Here is a 19,168-nt window from a genome sequence, read left to right as displayed (position 1 = left end):
TCCCCTCCAGGGACGCGGCTTAATGTGGCTGCCCCCCTGGCTGCTCCAGCACTGTGTCTTCGTCTCCTCCGCGTGGTCCTCCTGGCTGGGCAGGATAACACAGGCACAGGCATCAGGATGCAAAGGCCTCTGGGGACCATGGTTTTATCTGCCACTCGTTTCACCAGGCTTTGAAGAGAGCATGAGAAGCCACCCTTTCCAACCAGATACAGCTTGAATACCCGCAAAATACAGGGGTGACGTAGACGTCTCCCGTGTGCTCATTTAGTTATGACCCATAAAACAGTTACTCCTGCATCGTCGGACAGATGTTAAACCACTCTTGGTCATGTCTCCTAAATCCTGTCCCCTTAACTGTGTGCAGGGTGCCCCTGCGCTGTCTTCCTCCCGCCCCTGCGTTGTGCCGCTGGCCCTTCCTCTCCTCCCTGTGGCTGATGGAGCAGCAGCACTGTGTCTCCGGGCCTCTCCCTGCCTCAGGTCTGGGAACTGACCTCCCTCTGCACCTGCGAGCTTTGTCATCTGTCCCTTCTGGTAAATCTCGACAACTTGTAGCCAAGCATCGCCCTCCATCTCTCCTCTCCCAGCCTCTGGCGAAGGTCCTGCAGGGGCTCTGGTGTGTCTGTAGGTGACCACCATCTGTGGAAGAGCCAGGCGGTGACATGTGAGGAAATACATTCAGGCATTGAGAGGAAGAGTTAGAAACTCAGAGGCCAAGTTTGGACAGAGTACATTGTTCTCTATGGAATCAAATTTAAGAATGAGATTTTATTTTCTATGTCTGTCTCAAGTTTTTGCTTGCTACATTTTCTGAAAGTCTTGGTCCACTACACTTGGGAAATTTAAAAAGATAAAATAAACCAACTGATGGGCGTGGGCGTGGTGGCACACGCCTATAATCCCAGTGGTTCCAAAGGCTGAGGCAGGAGGATCGCAAGTTCAAGGCCATCCTCAGCAACTTAATGAGGCCTAAACAACTAAGTGAGACTATCTCAAAACTTTTTTAAAAATTAATTTAATAAAAAAGATAAAACAATTGACCCTCTATCGGGGAGTGTAAGAAAGACACACCTACTTCTTCCATGGTAGATGCTCGATCCACAGCTTGATGACTGGATGAATCAGATCTCCAGGGTGACCTGCGACCGAGCACATCGCATTCAGTTTCACACTCCTTGGGAGCTGTCATGTCCAGGGCAGCAGCAGAGGAGGAAAGGGCCTGTTATCTGAGGCTGTCCCATGTCCCAGGAGACGCTATGCCATGGGTCCTAGGCACCTTCCACTTGCTGGAACGCTACATGGAGCCTCACCCTGAGGCCACTCCTGGTAGAACTGCCCATCTGTCTTCAGTTTCTGATATTTAGCATAGGGTGTCCCAGGACCTGCAAGCCTCTGTCTTCACTGCCACCCGTGGCTAATACCATTTCTGGACATTTTGCACTCTGACACTATTAGGTTTCGACATCCAAAATGCCACTGAGCAGATACCTGGGGGAGGATGGGCGTACCCAGCCACTCTGCAGATGGCTCGGAGCTCTCTGAGGTCCCCTACCCACCCACACTGTGACCTGGCAGTCCCCCATGTGGAGTGCAGACCTAGGTCCACACAGACTCGCACGCCAGTGTCCACAGCAGCTTCCAAGATCACCAGCATCAGGGAGGAGGCCAGAGGCCCAGGGGCAGTGGGAGGGAAAGCAACTTGGCGTGCAGAGTGGGAGGACACAGCCTGACAGCCTGGCGGGATCTCGGAGTGATCCTGCTGAGGGAAGAGGCCGGGCAGAAGGGGCATTGCTGTGTGTGCCTGGACCCACGTTCAGAGAACTCCAGCCCACCTGCAGGAAGAGGGTGCAGAGCAGGGGTGGCTGCGTGTGGGTGAAGAAAGGAGAGAAGAAGGCAACACAGAAGGCCCCAGAAGGCTTCAGAGGTGGGGGCGCTGGGTGCCGCGCAAGCCCTCTGCTGGCTGCCGAGGGGCCTCATGCGACTGTGCAGATGTCGATGCATAGTGAGCCCCATCCTTCCATCTGTGCCACTTACATCCTAACAAAGCTGTCAGAAGAAAGAAGCTCTTCGAAGTCTGAGTTTACACTCTTAAGTTTCTTTTGGCGTGTGACGTGGGAGGATCACGCGTGTGCCTGGAAACCAAGACGGGACCCGACGGGAGCCCTTTGAATCTCACCACGACCTTCCTTCCAAAGAGGAAAGTCAGGCATATTTTTCTCGTTAAACATGAAGAAACTAGACTCAAAGAGAATCAGCAGCTGGCCAGGGCTCCCTCACCAGCAGGTGCAGATGCGTTTGCTGTTTGCCTTTCTATCATCACCTTCGTCATCACCATCCTCCCTATTGGCTTACTGTTTGGGAGGCTGGGGCTTGAACCCAGGACTTCACACATGCTGCGCACAGGCTCCCCCACTGAACTGCATCCCCAGCCCCCACAGAGGTTTATTAAACTCAGAATTAGGCTCCCGATGGCCCGGCTGGAGGCAGTCAGGACAGATGCGTCCCATCTGCAAGCCCCTCCCGAGGTCATCGAGGGGAAGAGACACCCTGAGTGTCTACGCAGTGCCTTGGAGGATGCTGGTTCCATGTTTATCACCCTCACACCCCCTAACAGTGTCTCGGGAAGTCAGGACTGTGGAGGGGATTCAGGGAGTTCTGGGACACGTGGCCGCCTTCGGCCCTCTGCGGGGAAACCCGAGAGGAAGAGGGCTGAGCAGTAGCTGGCTTCCGCTTTTGACAGGAAGCAAAGCCTCTCCCCAACTTGTCCTGGTGGCTATAAGTGGCCCACAAGGCCCATCAGGGACAACCACCACCCAGATGTCCTTGAGACCCCAGCCTGAGGTCCTGTGGATGTGGCTGGCCAGAGCTCAGGTGCAGGCCCACATCTCGGCCCAGCCAGAACCACGGTCCAGGTGGCCTGCCCGTGTATTCATGACCATGTCAGGGAGGTAGGGTTAAAAAATAAAAATAAAAAAAAAACGAGGTTCCACTTCCATTTTCCAAATTATAGGTCTTCTTAAAACCTGGAGTTCTTTAAAAATATACATTTTTTTTTCCTTTCCTGAGCTCTAATTTGGCCCCTGCCAGCTGCGTGGTTCCCATTGTAAGGAAATGTCCCTAGTAGACTCACTTGGTAGTGATTTAGTTTAATTGTGACCTAAACAACTGAGTAATTCGGGTGGAGGGTCCTTCTCTGGAAACCTTTTAAAGCTATTAGGTTTTCTTACCCTACCTTTTGCCTTTGCAGTGCTCTGCTGTGTATGAAGAATTGCTTAAAACTGCCTTTAACTGACAGAGAAAATCAGGTCCTTGTTTGTTTATTTGTTACCAGGGATTGAACCCAGGGGCACTTAACCACGGAGCCACATCCCCGGCCCTTTTTATGTTTTATTTTGAGACAGTGTCTCCCTACATTGCTTAGGACCTCCCTTAGTTGCTGAGGTTGACTTTGAACTTGCCATCCTCCTGCCCCAGCCTCCCGAGCGGCTGGAATTATAGGCATGAGGTAGGGCGCCCCGCTAGGTTCTTGGTTTTTGATTTGTGTTTTCATTCTAAACAAGTGTCTTTTGTACCAGAAAATTATTTCCTTCCTTCACCTTCCCCGTGTTTACATTCCAGGAAGTTCAGCCAGAACCTGGTGGCCCAGCTGTGGTACTTCGTGAAGTGCGTTTACTTCGGGCTGTCCGCCTACCAGATCCGCTGTGGCTACCCAACGCGCGTGCTGGGGAACTTCCTCACCAAGAGCTACAACTACGTCAACCTGTTCCTGTTCCAGGGGTGAGAGCACCACGTCGTCTAGTCGTTGGGGGGCCAGGGCTGCAGTGCAAAGACCCTGAGCATCCCAGCTGGGGTGGGGGTGGAGTGCCGACTGGCCCTCGGCCTGCCGCACAGGGAGGACTGCATTCCACCTCGGGTCTCTCACAAGGGTCCCAGCAGAGTTGTAGGCTCAGGAACCTCTGCATGAGCACCCGGACTGGGGGACGCGGGCCCCGCGTGGTCTCTAACAGGAGCTTCTGGCAGGTTCCGCCTCGTCCCCTTCCTGACCGAGCTGAGGGCAGTGATGGACTGGGTGTGGACAGACACCACACTGAGCCTGTCCAGCTGGATCTGCGTGGAGGACATCTACGCCCATATCTTCATCCTCAAATGCTGGCGAGAGTCGGAGAAGGTGAGGCCCATGTGGGCACCATGGCTGTCCTCGTCCCTCAGAGAGGTGGCCTGGCTGTCCTCGTTCCTCAGAGGGGTGGCCTACAAGACCAGCTGGGGCCTGGGGGGTGTGGTGAACCAAGGGAGGTGGGCCTGCTCACCTGTTCCCCGCCACCGCCGTCAGGTGGGCCACTTGTCAGGGATAGCACCCAGATGTCCTCGATGGCCACAGGACTTTGCAGTCTGTTTTTAAAAGAAGAGGCACTGGACGGCTGTAGGATCAGTCACTCCTGAACGCTCCTCTGGAGCAGAGGGAGCACGTGCAGGGAAGGGTGGGGCCCACGGCTGGGGCTCAGGTCCACCTTCCATCCACTCTTTGGAGGGAAGGACAATTTAACTTCTTTCTGCAAAGGGAAAAGGTTGAATATTTGAAGTGCAAATATTGGCTTATTCTGCTAAGTTGAGTATTAAAGTTTTAAGTATAGATAAAATTTCTATTATTTTTGAATTTTTCAAAAGTTCAGGAAATGAAAAAGAAGTGCTTGCGTGATAGCAATGGAAACACCCACTGATGTTAGCCAGGGGAGGAAAAGTCGGTCTGTCTGATCTCAAAAATATCCTCTTAGAAAAGGTCTCCTCCAAGGTAAAGGTTTCCAGTGCATGCTGCAGCTTGCTCTGGGGACTTTGGCTCTGTTGACAGTGCTGTGTGGCCCCTGGTTTTCAGGGGTGAGGAATTGAAGGGGATGGCACTATGCTTAAAATCATATCAGCTTGTTCTTGTTTTCAAGGAGCATAAGAATTGAGATGACAAAATGCCTTGGTCTGTTTCCTAATGCTGAAACACAACAGCTGAGACTGGGTAATTTTATAAAGGAAAGAGGTTGGCTTTGGTTCATAGTTCTGGAGGACAGGAGGGTGCTGGCGTCTGCTTGGCTTTTGGTGAGAGCTTCACACTGCTCTGCTCGTGGCAGAAAACCAGAAAGGCAGGCAGGCATGTGTGGAAGAAAGGAAAGAGGGGTTGGACCCTAATAATAACTAACCCATTCCCACAAGAAAAACATTGACCCCTGGAGAGGGCAGGCCCCTGGTGTGCCCAGGTCCTCATAAACTCCCCACCACCTCTCAGTGCTGTTAGGCTGGAGACCAAGCCTCACCACAAGGCTTTGTGAGGACGCAACACATCCAAGTCATACCAGAAGGACGTTGAAGGTCAAGACCAGGTGACTTGGGGTCTAGAACCATGACATGGGAGGAGGAGGATTGCATGGTTCCAAATGGGAAAATATGAGAGGAAACCAGATCTTTGTGCATCCGTCAGGTTTCCATGGCTGTCACCCAGTGCCTGAGATGAATCCTTATACATAGGAAAGGTTCGTCTCGACTCACAGTTTGGGAGGTGTCAGTCCATGACCACTGCCCTGTCGGTTGCTTTGGGCCTTTGGCAGCACAGTTTATCAGGGCAGGAGCATGTGGCAGAGGGGTGTCTGGAAAGTGAAAGAGAAGAGACCTGGGCCCCACGGTCCCTTCAAGGCACAGCCCAGGACCTGCGTCTCCCCACAAGCCCCGTCTCTCAGCCATCTCAACACCTCCCTTAGCACCATGCTGGAGTCGAAGCCCCTCGGGGGCATTTCACGTCTGAGCTGTAGGACTTCAGCTCTGGGGTGGTCATTCCGCAGATGGAGGGTCAGTGTCCTCACTGCCAACCAACTCCCTCAGCTCTTGGTGGTTCAGACACGGCAACCGTTGTCCTTCTGCAGCTCAGCGTTTTGGCTGGGCTCAACTGGACATCTGCCTGGGGTCATTCACCCAGTGACCCAGCGGGGGCTGGAGGTCACATAGTGGTCTCACACACGTGCTTGGAGTCAGGGTCTGGCTCTCGACACAGGGACTTCCTCTCTGAAGGTACAGAGGTCCCCGGGTGGTGTCTGCAGGGACTGGTTCCAGGATCTGGGATCCAAGCTCCGTGTGTCCAGCTCTTCATCTACAGTGGCTCAGGATTTGCATGTAGCCTACAGGCCTCTCCCTGTGCGCCCAAGTCATCTCCAGGTCACATACAGCACCTAGCCCACCCTCAGTGCTCGCCAGAGCTGTGCTGTGCTGTGCTGTCCAGGGAACAAGGACCACAGAATCTGTCCTGCACGGGTACGGGTTTCTCAAACACAACTGCCCCAGGTTGGCTACACCCCAGGGGAGCCCATGGCCCTCACGCTGGCTCCTGTCCAGGGCAGTGAGGGAGGTGCAGAGCCTGCTGGGCCAGGCTTGGGATGTCCCCACCCTCACTGCCATGGCATCCTGCTGCCACACAGGCTCAAAGGCCTCCTAGGGTCCAGGGGATGGTCAACTGATAGGACCAGCCAAGGCCAAGGGCCTGCACACAGGACGACTGAAATGTATTTTTTTTTTTTTTCTTTTTGGTGTAATCAACCAAAAAGTGAATTGCTAGCTAGATGCTGTGTTCCTGGACCTCTGCTGGGCATGGCGATGCGGGGAGGCCAGGCCAGGCCAGCCCCACAGTCAGGCTCTGACGGTCCACAGAGGCAGCACATGCAGCCCAGGCCACAGACTGGTGTATGACACTCTGTGACCAAGGTGGAGCTCCTCCAGGGCGTCATGGTGGGACCTGGGGAAGGGAAGGCATCACCACAGGTGTGAGCTCCTGCAGGGGCCTGGGGTGGCAGGTGCCAGGGAGTATCTGTGCCTGTTTCTTTCTGCTCTTGCCTGGGCTTGTCTCCCGTCCTCCGCTGGCCCAGGGGCCTGGGGTTGGCGCTCTCCTCTCTGGGTTCCCAGGCCTTGGCCTGCTCTCAGGCTGCAGGTGCCAGATTGGACCCTTCTTTCTCAGGGGTCTTCCCTGACTGGCCCCCAGTCTGGACCACAAGGCCCACCCAGTCCTCACCACATTGAATTGATTGCCCCTTTAGTTTATATGAGCTCTGTGATAAGATTAGCACAGCACACCCTGAAGCAAGAGCAGCTTCCTGAAGGCCAAACGCTGGCCTGAGCACATGCTAGGCGGCCATGCCCTGCTCAGTCTGCATACTGAGTCCCACCCAGCACCTCCCAAGACTCTGCAGGAGGCCAATCAGAAATGTAATGAAACAGGAAAGGCAGAAACACAGTCAAGAGCTGAGCTACGCAGGACAGGGAGGGCCGTCCCTGTGGAAAGCAGCCACAGGACCCAATACAGATCGGAGGGTCTCTGCCCTGGCCATGCAGGACCAGCAGGAGGGGCCAGCAGGTGGAGGGGCAGGAGCAGGGCGGGGTCTGGGAACTCCTGAGATGAGCCTCAGAGACACTGGCCTTCAGCAGAGATGACATGGACCCACTCAGGCAGGAGAGACCTAAACTGTCCCTGGCAAATAAAAATCTCCTTTAACTCACAAAACTCTTCAGGACAGGAGGACAGAGCTCCGATGGATTGGGACAGGTGGTTGCTTATCCAAACTTGCCTCCCTGAGAAATCTGCTTGTTAATGTGCACACACTTGTCCACATATGTGTAATATGTTTCCAACTTTCAACTTTCACATACTAAATGCTAGCTTTGCTTTCAAAATTGTAAGTTAGAAATAGGAAAGAAATAGGAAACTGATGTCGACAGAATCACCCCCCACTGCCGCCCTCTGAGCCCCCACGGCTGCCCTGGCGCAGGATCCTTTAGGACGCTCCCTCACGTGTGCAGAATGGTGGTCCTGCACAGGCCCCTCCTGCTCTCAGGTGCTTCCCCAGGGTCACTGAGCACCCGGCACTGCAGCAGGGCCCTGTGCGGGCTCCCAGCCTCTCCAGATTGCAGCCTAGAGTGCAGTGCCCCCGCCCGTGGGAGGGAGTCCTCTTCCCTTGACCTGTGAAGTGACGGATTCCTCCCAAGGGAATGTGAGCCCAGGGTAAGTCACTTGGCCAGGTGAAGGGGTGGGGGTGACCCCATGTCGTGTGTCACCTGTCTTGGTCTGTTTTCTGTGGCTAATAACACAGTGCCACAGACTGGGTGGTTGTAAAGGGAAGAGGTGTTGGGGCTCAGGACTCTGGTCCAGGGTTTTAGGGCTACGTCTGGTGATGGCCTTCTTGCAGGCAGAGTCCCAAGGACGGGCAGGGCATCGCGAGACCAGAGTCAGGGAGTGCGCCAGAGACCCAGCCGGAACGGCTCTTAGGACAGTTACCCTCAAGACAGCCACTCACTCCCAAGTGGGTGAGTCCACACAGGGAGGCAGCGCCCAGGTCACTCCAAAGGTCCCACCTCTTAGGAGCTCCTACTGGGGACTGGATTTGTGACCTACTGGTCCCTAGATTCATCATATGGCTGCCTTTGAAGGGTCATGGTTGGCCCTGAGTGGCCCCACCGTGGGAGCAGGTAGGGAGCTCAGGGCAGCTTCCTTCCCGTCACTACTTTTACCTCTGTATCTGCGTGTTGATTTAACATTTGCAACAAAAGAGTTAGGCGTATCGGCCAAATGATCTTGTTACGGCGTGTGCCTGAACCAATATGAAACGTCAAATCCCATCACTGTGTGCAACACAGGCCATAGATAAAAAAACATCCAAAGAGAAAAAAAGAATTAGCTGGTCAAGATGGGAAGCTCAATCTACCTGAGTAACAAGGCTCCGTGATCTCGGCAAGGTTCCCACCCCAGCAAGCAGAGAAGAGCCAGGGCTGACTCCACAGTCCCCAGCTCCCACCCTGGTCAAGGCCATCTGCCCAACCTCTGAACTCTCGTGTTGCAGAGATACCCGCAGCCCCGGGGCCAGAAGAAGAAGAAGGTGGTCAAGTACGGCATGGGCGGCATGATCATCGTCCTGCTCATCTGCATCGTGTGGTTCCCTCTGCTCTTCATGTCTCTGATCAAATCTGTCGCTGGGGTCATCAACCAGCCCCTGGATGTGTCGGTCACAATTACCCTGGGCGGGTATCAGGTAACCTGGGTCTCACCCACCACTGGAGCAATCTTTCAGGAGGACCTAGAGGGGACGTCTAGAGATGCTCTGTCAGTCCAAATGTCCCCAGCACTGTGACATACACAAAATAAGGAGCAGCAGTCTGAAAGCATAGCTCTGCTGGGGTTGTGAGCAGGGGAATAATCAGGTGGCAAGGCACTTTCTGCAGCCAGTCCCTGGGGCCATCACGGCTGAGTCTGTGCCTAGGACACAGGTGAGGCTAGGCAGGACCTAGCTCTCGTCTTTGTTTTCCAGCCCATCTTCACCATGAGTGCCCAACAGAGCCAGCTGAAGGTCATGGACCAGACGAAGTTTAATAAATTTATGAGAGCTTTCTCTAGGGACACCGTAAGTAAATGCGCCTGTGCGGGTTCCGCCAAGGCCCTCATCCTGGGCTGCCCTGTGACGGAGCACCTAGCCACGGCCCACAGTGGGGGAGAGGACGGCTTTTCCAGGGTTCCCTGTCATAAACAGCTGATTTCTGGCCACTGGCTACTTTGAGAAGCCAAGGAGTTATGTCTAGGCTATTGGACATGAGTGATTATAAACATAAGTTGAATTCAGGACATTTTAATTCAAGCTCCACAGATATTGATTCATTTTTTTAAAAAATTGACATTTTAAATTGTGTTGTATATTGATCTTTTGACCAGTAGGTCTACCCTGGGAATCTCTCCTAAGAAAGTAATTCAGAGCACGAGGAGTTTACATAGGTGCTGGTTTAGGAATGCATCATCTGTGTTAGTCAAAACTGGAAGCAATTTGAGAGCTGTGTACGTAGAGGCTCATGGAGGAAGTTAACGGCAGATGTACTAAGTGAACCTGGGTCCACTCCAGTGGCCATGCTGCAAGAGGGGACTCCCACTCTTACTTTATTCATATGTTTTGTAGTCTTAATATTTTTCAGCCAATTTCCTTTGTAATAAAACAATAATCCCTGTAATCCCAGAGGAGGATTGTAAGTTCAAAGCCAGCCTCAGCAACAGCGGGGTGCTAAGCAACTCAGTGAGACCCTGTCTCTAAATAAAATACAAAATAGGACTGGGGAGGTGGCTCAGTGGTCAAATCCACAGTACCCCCCCCCAAACAAAAAACACAAAATAATAATCATCACAGAGACTACAAAAGGCATGATGACTTCTCAAGTTTAAACATAAATGAAAACAAGATATAGACTCTTATCTTTCTAAACCAAAAAAGGATAAGAAATATATCCCCCACCACATAAAACAATGACCACGTTCTGGGGACAGAGCTGTGACTGATGTCATTCTTTTCTCTGTATTTCTCACTGTTAATAATACCGACAACATGATTCCCATCATCACGCTTGGTTTCACAGATCGTGTGTTTAATTAAGAAAGTGGTTAGGCCAACAGATGCTTTATTCTTGTTCAGAATGGTCACCAGCCAAGCACACTATCAAAAATGACCTTGAGCCAGGCGTGGTGGCACACACCTGTGATCCCAACTGCTCAGGAGGCTGAGGCAGGAGGATCCCAAGTTCCAAGCCAGCCTCAGCAACTCAGCATGATCCTTTCTCTAAATAAAACACAGGAAAAAAAGGGCTGGGGTGTGGCTCAGTGGTTAAGCACCCGAGCCTTTGGTACTGGTTCAGTTCCCGTACCAAAAAAGATGATCTTAAGCAACAAGCAGCTCTCAGGTCAAGGCCAGGATGTCCTGGGGAGATCTTGTCCCTCATGAGAGGAGCACTCCCCGTCATTGAGGAATTTCTTTCTTAGTGGAGAGAAATGCTGAATTATCTGGTTTTCATTTACTGTTTAATTGGGAAGATCCCAGAGCTGTGTTGTGGTCGGGACACCACCCCGGGCCTGGGCCACATGCCTGAGAGCCACCCACCCCTGAGGTCAGCAGTCACAGAGCATCAGGACTCCTTGGCCTGGGCTTTTGTGAACGTCCCCTTCCCAGGCAGGGTCCCTTCCTCACAGCCAGCTAGAAGGAAGAGTGACTGGTTTCTCACACAGCATGGTGCACGTGACCTCTTTGTGCTTGTGCCTTTGTGGTGTACAGGGTGCTATGCAATTTCTGGAAAATTATGAAAAAGAAGACATAACAGTAGCAGAACTGGAAGGAAACTCAAATTCTTTGTGGACCATCAGCCCTCCCAGTAAGCAGAAAATGATAAGCGAACTCAAGGATCTCAGTAGTAGCTTCTCTGTTGTGTTTTCATGGAGTATCCAGAGGTAGTTACTGTGTTTCCATGCATCCTCCCTTCTCTCTGGACTCGGGTGGGCTGGGCAGGAGAGGAGCTAGAGGTGGATGGGCGCCTGGCTCTGTGTCCTTCTGTGCCACTGACCGTTCAAGAATGTCTGTGCTTTCCTTTGGTTTTGCTTGTTCTCTCCCTGACATCAGTTTGCCAAGACAGAATGTCAGTGAGTTCTATGAGCCAGAGGCAGGAGGAGGGAGCAAGAAAGAGAGTGATGGCCTCCAAGCTGAGGCAGCCCCGGTGAACTGTCACACTGCCACCGAAGGGCACCCAGTGAACTGTCAGACTGCCACGGAGCCGCCCTTGGTCTTAGCAGTGGAGAAGCCACAGCCCCTGGCAGCGTGGGCAACCCTGTTCCCCCAGCACTGGGAAGACCCTGGCAGGTCTTATCTCCAAGATGGAGCATGCGGGCGGCCAGCTGGGCACCCTCCCCAGCCTCTGCAGCCGCTCCTGCCCTTGCACCATGCACACAAGCCACGATTTACATGATGATTCTGCATCCGGTGCTTTGGGGATGCAGATTTGGAGACCCCAGAGCAGGCCACAGGTTGCCGAGCAGGGTGTGTCCAGCGCAGACTGGAGTCAGACCCATGCAGGCCAGGCACAGGTTTATTTGGGTCCCTGACACCACAATGCTGACAAAGCAGAGGGCCTTCTAGAATCCAAAGTGACTTCGCAGGAAAGAGCAAACAACTGTTACGAAGGTGGCTGTGCAGGATTTACAGCACTCCTTCTTTAATCTTACTTTCTCCTTTAAAGTGTCCCCAATTTCTCACCTCCAATTCTGTAGTAATTACCAAAACTTTAATTGCTGGTCTTTGAAGAGCTATGAAAAATAAAAACAAAAAGAATTTAAAAATAAACTTCTGGCTGGGCACAGTGGCTCATGCCTGCCCTCCCAGCAGCTTGGGAGGCAAGAGGATCACAAGTTCAAAGCCAGCCTTAGCAACTTAGCGAGGCCCTGTCTCTAAATTTAAAAAAAGGGCTAGAGATGTGGCTCAGTGGTTAAGTTTTTCTGGGTTCAATTCCTTGTACCAAAGAAAAATTACAAATAAACTTCTGACTGAAGAGTTTTGTAAAACGCGGATCTAACTAACACACAGGACATCTCTTGAGACTCAGACCTGTGTGTCAGGAGGGTCCCTCTCTAGACAGTGACTGGGCCTCCTTCCTGTGACTCTGGCTGTCCCAGGTCTCATGAACTGGGCTGTCTATAAGCTGCACAGAGGTGAGGTGGACAGAGGGGTTGGGGTGACAGATGGGGACCTAGCAAAAGCTTGATGAGCTGCCTAAACCTGAGAATCAAGTGTGTGTTTAGGTCTCTCCTCCAGACTTCTGAATAATCACGGGCACTGGGCTTTCTTTTTCTTCTTCTTCCACAGAAACATGAGTCTGGGGGCAAAAGCAGAAATAGCAACAGATAAGCTCTCTTTTCCTCTTCAGAACAGCACACGGAAGAATATAGCCAACATGATCGCTAGCAACGACCCAGAGAGCTCAAAAACCCCAGTGTAAGTGTCTCTGCCTTGGGGGTGGAGAGCTCTACCAGGGGCATGTGGCCACACAGAACATCCTGCGACAAGCTCAAACACACGGGACGGCGTCTCTCTGCTCTGGGAGTACCAGGCAGTTTCTCTTGGGAGGCCCCATTTTGACAGTTTAAAGGGCCTGAATCCCAGCCCTGGGTTCTTTCCACGTGCCCTGGGGTCGTGAGCACTCATGTGAGGGCCTTGTGGAGCAGGCTCCAGGGATACTGTCTGCCCGTGGCCAGTGCTGTCCCTGCCATGCTAGCCTTCCACAGAGCCTCAGTGTCTGTCTGCCAGGCCCGAGCATCACCATGGGTGGGTCTCTCCCTCAGCTACTGGGCCTTGTGCTGGTTCTGGGGCATCTGGGGGTGTGGAAGCTCCAGCAGGCTCTCTGGGGTCCACCTGTCCAGACATGACATGAGCCCGTGGTCCTGCCATCGTCCTGCCATCACCTCTAGGGATACTGCCTTTGGGAGCCCCACGTGGGGGCGGGGCCAGGACTGCGCTGAGCTGACCAGGCCTCGGTGGCCGCCCGCTCTAGGGTGCCCACTGTGTGCCCACACAGTCTCCAGATTCCCCGTCAGGGAGCCGCCTCCAAGTGGCTGAGCGTCTCTGTCCCTCCTCCTCTGCTCACCGGGTCCCGGGGAGCACTGACCTCACCTGGCTACCTGGATGGGGTGGGAGGTGGGGCGGAGAAGGCCAGGTGTCAGTGAAGCTGCTCCCCCCATGCGAGAACTCCGTTTCAGCCAGGCACCTGCTGAGAGAGAATGGGCAGAGAGAAGAGCTTGGTCTACAGCCTGAACTACCCCAGGTGTCTGCCCACGAGCGCAAGGGCCAGCAGAACGCAGCAGGCCTTGGCAGTGTCCCCGAAGACTCCCTTCCTCAGCCACTGCACTGAGGACCCCTGAGGTCGCCAGGCCCTCTCCCATCGTCTCCCGGGGGACCTGGGACTCTGCATGCACTGGGTCACAGCCCCAGAGAGGCAGGCGCAGCATAGGGGGCTAGTCACCACCGGCTCCTCGCCCCTCACTCTTGGAATTCAAAATCAGAGGAGCACTCCAGGTCAAGGTTGTAGGTGAGCTTTGGAAGATGATGGCAGGAAGGAGAGCTCCTGGCTTCAGAATGGAGCCACAGACCTGGGAAGGTGCCGGCAGCCGCTTTCCAGCCTCCAGGGGTCTTGGGCTCTGAGTTCCCAGGAGCATCCAGGGGACCTGGGGGATGCTCTCAGCTCCAGGGACGATGGAAATCCATAAATCCTGATGCCGATGCATAATACGAGTGTATAAAGACTTCATTGTTGTTTGTCGACACAAGGTCAAAAACAGCAAAAATCAATTATATGTGCCAATTAATTACAGGTGGGTGGAGCAGTTAAAACTCAGTTGTACCTTTTTTTCCTTTTCTTGATGCCCAGGACCATAGAAAGGATCTACCCATACTATGTGAAAGCACCCAGTGATTCGAACTCAAAACCTATAAAGCAGCTTTTGTCTGGTAAGAATGAGAGGTGGCTCCAGAACTTTGCATTTGACTCTTATTTAGCTTTAACAGTTTGCCTGTTGAGCCTTCATGAAGCTACTTTCCAGCAGCCCTTCCCTGTGTGGTAAGAACCACAGAACCTTGTCCACTCTGACTGGCCAGGGAATCATTTGTGCACCTAGAAGCCACACCCTTCGTTGCCCTTGTTGAAGATACAAATCCTCTTTGGCTTACATCCATGTTTAGTGAGTTACTGGCCAATCTGCACATTCTTTTCCAGAAGCACCCAGATCTTTTACAAGCTTCCCTCGGACATGGTTACGCAGGTCAGCCCCTCCCATCAGGGACAGTAAGGAGTCCTCCACTGACCCACGGCTAGTGAGCACCAGGAGCGCTCCAGGGCCTGGGTTCCAGTGTAACCATCCATTCATTAGGTGACCTTCACGCATCACATGACACATCAGTCACTGCAGACACATGTTTCTGACCGTATGCACGTGGCCCAGGTGTGTGGCAGGTTGCACGCCCAGGTTGTGTAGGGCCACTGGATGATCGCTGCAGTGAGAAACCAGGATGTCTTCTGGTGCTGAATGGTGAATGACTGACTGCATTTCAATAATGAAGACTCGCTTGACTTAATTACCTATAGCAGATCAAGCGGGTGGAGGTGGACAGTGTACACGTTTGCTGTCACCACTGTGTCACTTTCTGTGCGCCAGGCGGGGTGCTGGGTGCTGAGGCCAGGCTCATGCTGCTAGTAGTTAGCCAGAAGGCAAAGCTGGAGTGAGCAGTTAGAATCCCACATGGAGGGCCCTGGTGAGGCAGCAGCGAGGCCCAGGGAACAGCTGGACTCTGCCTCCAGGTGCGTGTCTGTGTGCAGCAGACCCCCCACCCCCCACTGACTTCCAGGGCAGATCTAGGCCAAGGTTTGTGCCCAAAGCTTCCTCCAGGTCCTGGGGTGTGCCTTGTATTTCACAAGGCCCCTTCTTGGCCCCGCCCTGGCCCCTGGGCTCAAGAAACATGTGTCCTCTCTATTTTTCCAGGTCGGCCCCTTCCTGTGCCCAGGTCCCTGCCCACCTCCCTTCTGCCCTTCAGCAGGTTGAGCCCCCTCTTATTTACCTTTCCACCCCCTAACGCTGGCTTCTCTGCCTGTGAGTGAGTCATGTCAGCACAGGTATCTTAGCGTAGGTTTACCGTCATCACCAGTTACACGTGAGGAAACAGAGGGTCAGAGAAGCCATGCAGCCAGCATGTGGTAGAACTAGACCCAGACCTGGAACCTGTTTCCCCAGTAACTGTCTCTGAACTTCAGAACCAATATTATCCCTGTTCCTGAGTGTTCTGAGTGGTTCACCATCTTCTTTGATAAGGACATTGGCTCTTCTAGTGTCCTGCCATTGCTGACTCTTCTTCCTTCATCCATCTGTCCATCCATCCATCCATCCATCCACCCAACCATCCATCCATCCACCCATCTGTCTGTCCTTTCCTCCATCTACCTGTCCATCTACCCATCCATCCATCTATTCATCCATCCATCCATCCATCCATCCACCCATCTATCCATCCATCTGTCCATTCTTCCTCCACCTGTTCATCCATCCATCTATCCATCCATCCTTCCATCCATCCATCCATCCTTCCATCCATCCATCCATCCTCCCATCCATCCATCCTCCCATCCATCCATCCACCCATCCATCCATCCATCCATCTGTCTGTCCATTCCTCCATCCCCCTGTCCATCTACCCATCCATCCATCCATCTATCCATCCATCCATCTCCCCACCCACCTATCCGCCCATCCACCCAGCCAGCCAGCCAACATTTCCTGCCACATGTGTCCTAGACTCCTGTGATCTAGAAACTCTGTGAAATCATGCAGTTGCGGTTCCCACCCTCACAGAGTGCACAGCTCACCACCCTGTCCCTCAGTGGAGCCGCCATTGTGCTGGGCAGCAGTGGGATCTTTTTAGGAAGATCTGTGCAGTGTGGCTCCCAGCTCCTTGCCGGCTCTGTCTTTTACTGCTCTTTCGCATCCACCCTCTGCCCAGCAGAAGCAGTCACTGACCATGTGTTAGGGGCTTCAGAACTCTGCAGAGCTGATGCCATTCATCCTTTCTCCCCACCTCTCTCCACCCAGTGGGGTCTTACTGAGCAAAACTCAGCCCAAAGTCATCTACTGGAGGAAGTGCCCATGGATTGTACTAACCAGCAGCAGTCTCCCCAGCAGACAAACCTGGCAATACTGGACCTATGGTGGTTGCCCCAGGAGCATAAATTGTGCCTGCACATTGTCTTTACCCATAAGATGAAGAACAATTCTATATGCAGTTTTGCAGCCCTAATTTCCTGGGGCAGTCAGTATATGCTGGTGATGTGAGTGAGTCACCAGTTCCAGCCACAGCCGGTATCTAGGCCTCTAAGTGTCCACTCAGCCATTTGGGGTGGTCAGCACCCTGCTTAGGCAGTGGATCCCCCATTTCCCTGTGCTTGGGCCGCCACACACAGAGCCATGACTGGCCTCTCTAGCTGAAAAAGAGAACCTGCTCCTTTCTGCTCACATTGTCAAGTGTCCCTAGGTCCCCATCCTGGAGCCACAGGCTGCCCAGAGTGCCCCGGTTTTGCCATCTGAGAACTGTTGGTGTATCAACTCTTAAAACTCTCACATTGACTTTATTTTGTTTTCCTTCCCTTCCAGAAAGCAATTTCATGAACATCACCATCATTCTGTCCAGAGACAATTCAACTAACTCCAACAGCGAGTGGTGGGTTCTCAACCTGACAGGAAATAGAATCTATGATCAGGAGTCACAAGCTCTGGAGTTGGTGGTCTTCAATGACAAAGTCAGTCCCCCCAGCCTGGGCTTCCTGGCTGGCTACGGGTAAGGGTCCCTTTCCCAAAGAGCCGTCATAAGAGCCCAATTCCTAGCCCATGGGGTCCAGGGCGCCACGCCTGTTCTCCTCTGAGAACTCTCCGGCTGCGGGGCTGCTGTATTAGAAGATGGACATGCTGGCCCTTCATTTAAAATGTAGGGAACCTGAGGTCCAGAGATCAGCGTGCCTGGTGTGACTCCCGTGGCCATGGCATGTGGCACTCTTTCTCCATACCTTCTTGTTGTGGCACACTTTGATGCCGTTTAGCATTTGAGTTTTGTGCATAGCGTTCCCACTTTTCTGCTTTGGTTGCCTCTAGCTTTTGGTAAGACATCCTAGTTTTAAACAGATTTGAACCATCTTGTTATTTTTCTCATGATTAAATATCAAGGCTCATCCCCTGCAAGAAAGCAAAATGTGTGCCATTTCCCAATGAGCCACACAGGAGATCATTTCCTACCTGGACCTTAAACAAACAGGATCTCTGAGAAAGAAATGGTAAAGTGAAAGGAGCTAGTTTCAAAAAAGTACATGAAGCTCAACTGCATTTCTACCAACTTTATCATGTTCCACCAGATCCATCTTGTCACGTGTCTGCTGACCACCGCTGCCTGCTGACGTGGCTGCTCCTCACGGGGTTGCTTTTCTTTTTCAGGATCATGGGACTGTATGCCTCAGTCGTCCTCGTGATTGGGAAATTTGTCCGGGAGTTCTTCAGTGGGATCTCCCACTCCATCATGTTTGAAGAGCTTCCGAATGTGGATCGAATCCTGAAGTTGTGTACGGATATTTTTTTAGTCCGAGAGACAGGGGAACTGGAACTAGAAGAAGATCTCTATGCCAAATTAATATTCCTGTACCGCTCTCCAGAAACGATGATCAAGTGGACAAGGGAAAAAACAAACTGAGACCGTGGGACCCAGACGGCGGGTAATGTGAACCTTTGGATTTTTAAAAAAGCACAATACTCTCCTAAGAGCTAAGTGTTTCTCGTTCCAGGAAGTGGCTTCTCTTCTGACGGGCGGCCCAAGGGGCTGACTTCGTCCTGCCGCCAGGCCACCTTGCCAGCGAGGCGCTGCTAAAGAGGTCATCTGCAGTCCCCTCTCTGAGGTCAGGGCTGCGATTTGGCTGTGGTCAGCAACGTCTTGCGTTCTGATGGACCATGTGAAGAATCTCCCAGGTCCCTCCCCTCAGAGAAAGGCCAGTGCCTGTACTGTGCCCAGGCTGTACCTGCATTGCAGGGTGCTGCATGCCCCTTGGGCTCATGTGGCTGGGCAGCGTCTGCAGGGGACTGGGCAAGCCTCAGCACTGCAGCTGGGCAGGAGAAACAGGAGGCAGAAGGCCCAGCCTCATTCCCAGGGGGCAGGGAGGGGAACCCAGGGCCCCAAGGACGCGGAAGGGTAAGCCCCATTCTAAGCAAAAAGATCCCATTAGCCATACTCTTACTGCCTTATCTAACTGAAGACTGAAAAGAAATCTTCCCATGGAACACCAGTGACGTCTCAGGAAAACAAAGCAGCAAAACAAACCACGGGCACCTGCGGGCACCTGCTCTGCCGAGTCCAGCAGAGCCCTCTGCAGTGTGGCATGCACGAGCCTGAGGGTCCCTGCCCCACCGCACAGCAGGCCAGCCCAGTGGGTGTGCAGCACCCTGACTTCTGACTCCGCCAAGCCTGAGGTCACCACGGTTCCTCCGCCCCCAGCACGCTTCTCCCATTTCAGTAATTTGAGCAACCGTTTTCCAGTATGTGACTTTTTCCTTCCTGTTTTTCAGGCATATCAAAGAGTTTACATATTCCAATTCACATTTTTACATCTGAGACGGGTTTTTTAAGTTCATAATTATGAAAGAAATATGTATATTAAGCTTGGGGAAATTAAAATGGCCTTTTCTTAAATTATCATCCTTGGTGATACATCCTCTCCACAGAGTAACAATGTAGCATGAAAAGCTATGACTGAGTGTAGTCTGCATTCCACACTAAAACAC

The 19,168-nt window shown here is 52.7% G+C and overlaps 1 protein-coding gene across 1 annotated transcript in view; it reads left to right on the top strand.

Annotated features, from left to right (window-relative positions):
- The window catches only part of Piezo2 (piezo type mechanosensitive ion channel component 2), a 272,462-nt gene extending 254,190 nt beyond the window's left edge, over positions 1-18,272 (top strand). The window contains exons 48-56 of the mRNA XM_077105628.1: positions 3,616-3,774; positions 4,018-4,165; positions 8,859-9,047; positions 9,324-9,416; positions 11,100-11,272; positions 12,678-12,806; positions 14,236-14,315; positions 17,003-17,186; positions 17,834-18,272. Of these exons, the coding sequence (XP_076961743.1) occupies positions 3,616-3,774; positions 4,018-4,165; positions 8,859-9,047; positions 9,324-9,416; positions 11,100-11,272; positions 12,678-12,806; positions 14,236-14,315; positions 17,003-17,186; positions 17,834-18,086 (1,408 nt within the window). The 3' untranslated portion in view covers positions 18,087-18,272. The remainder of the gene's footprint in view (positions 1-3,615; positions 3,775-4,017; positions 4,166-8,858; positions 9,048-9,323; positions 9,417-11,099; positions 11,273-12,677; positions 12,807-14,235; positions 14,316-17,002; positions 17,187-17,833) is intronic.
- The last annotated feature ends 896 nt before the right edge of the window (positions 18,273-19,168 follow it).

This window comes from Callospermophilus lateralis, chromosome 17 (genome assembly GCF_048772815.1).
Source record: "Callospermophilus lateralis isolate mCalLat2 chromosome 17, mCalLat2.hap1, whole genome shotgun sequence".
Lineage (NCBI taxonomy): Eukaryota > Metazoa > Chordata > Mammalia > Rodentia > Sciuridae > Callospermophilus > Callospermophilus lateralis.
Note: the sequence above shows the minus strand (reverse complement) of the source record. Positions and strands in the feature narration are given on the sequence as shown.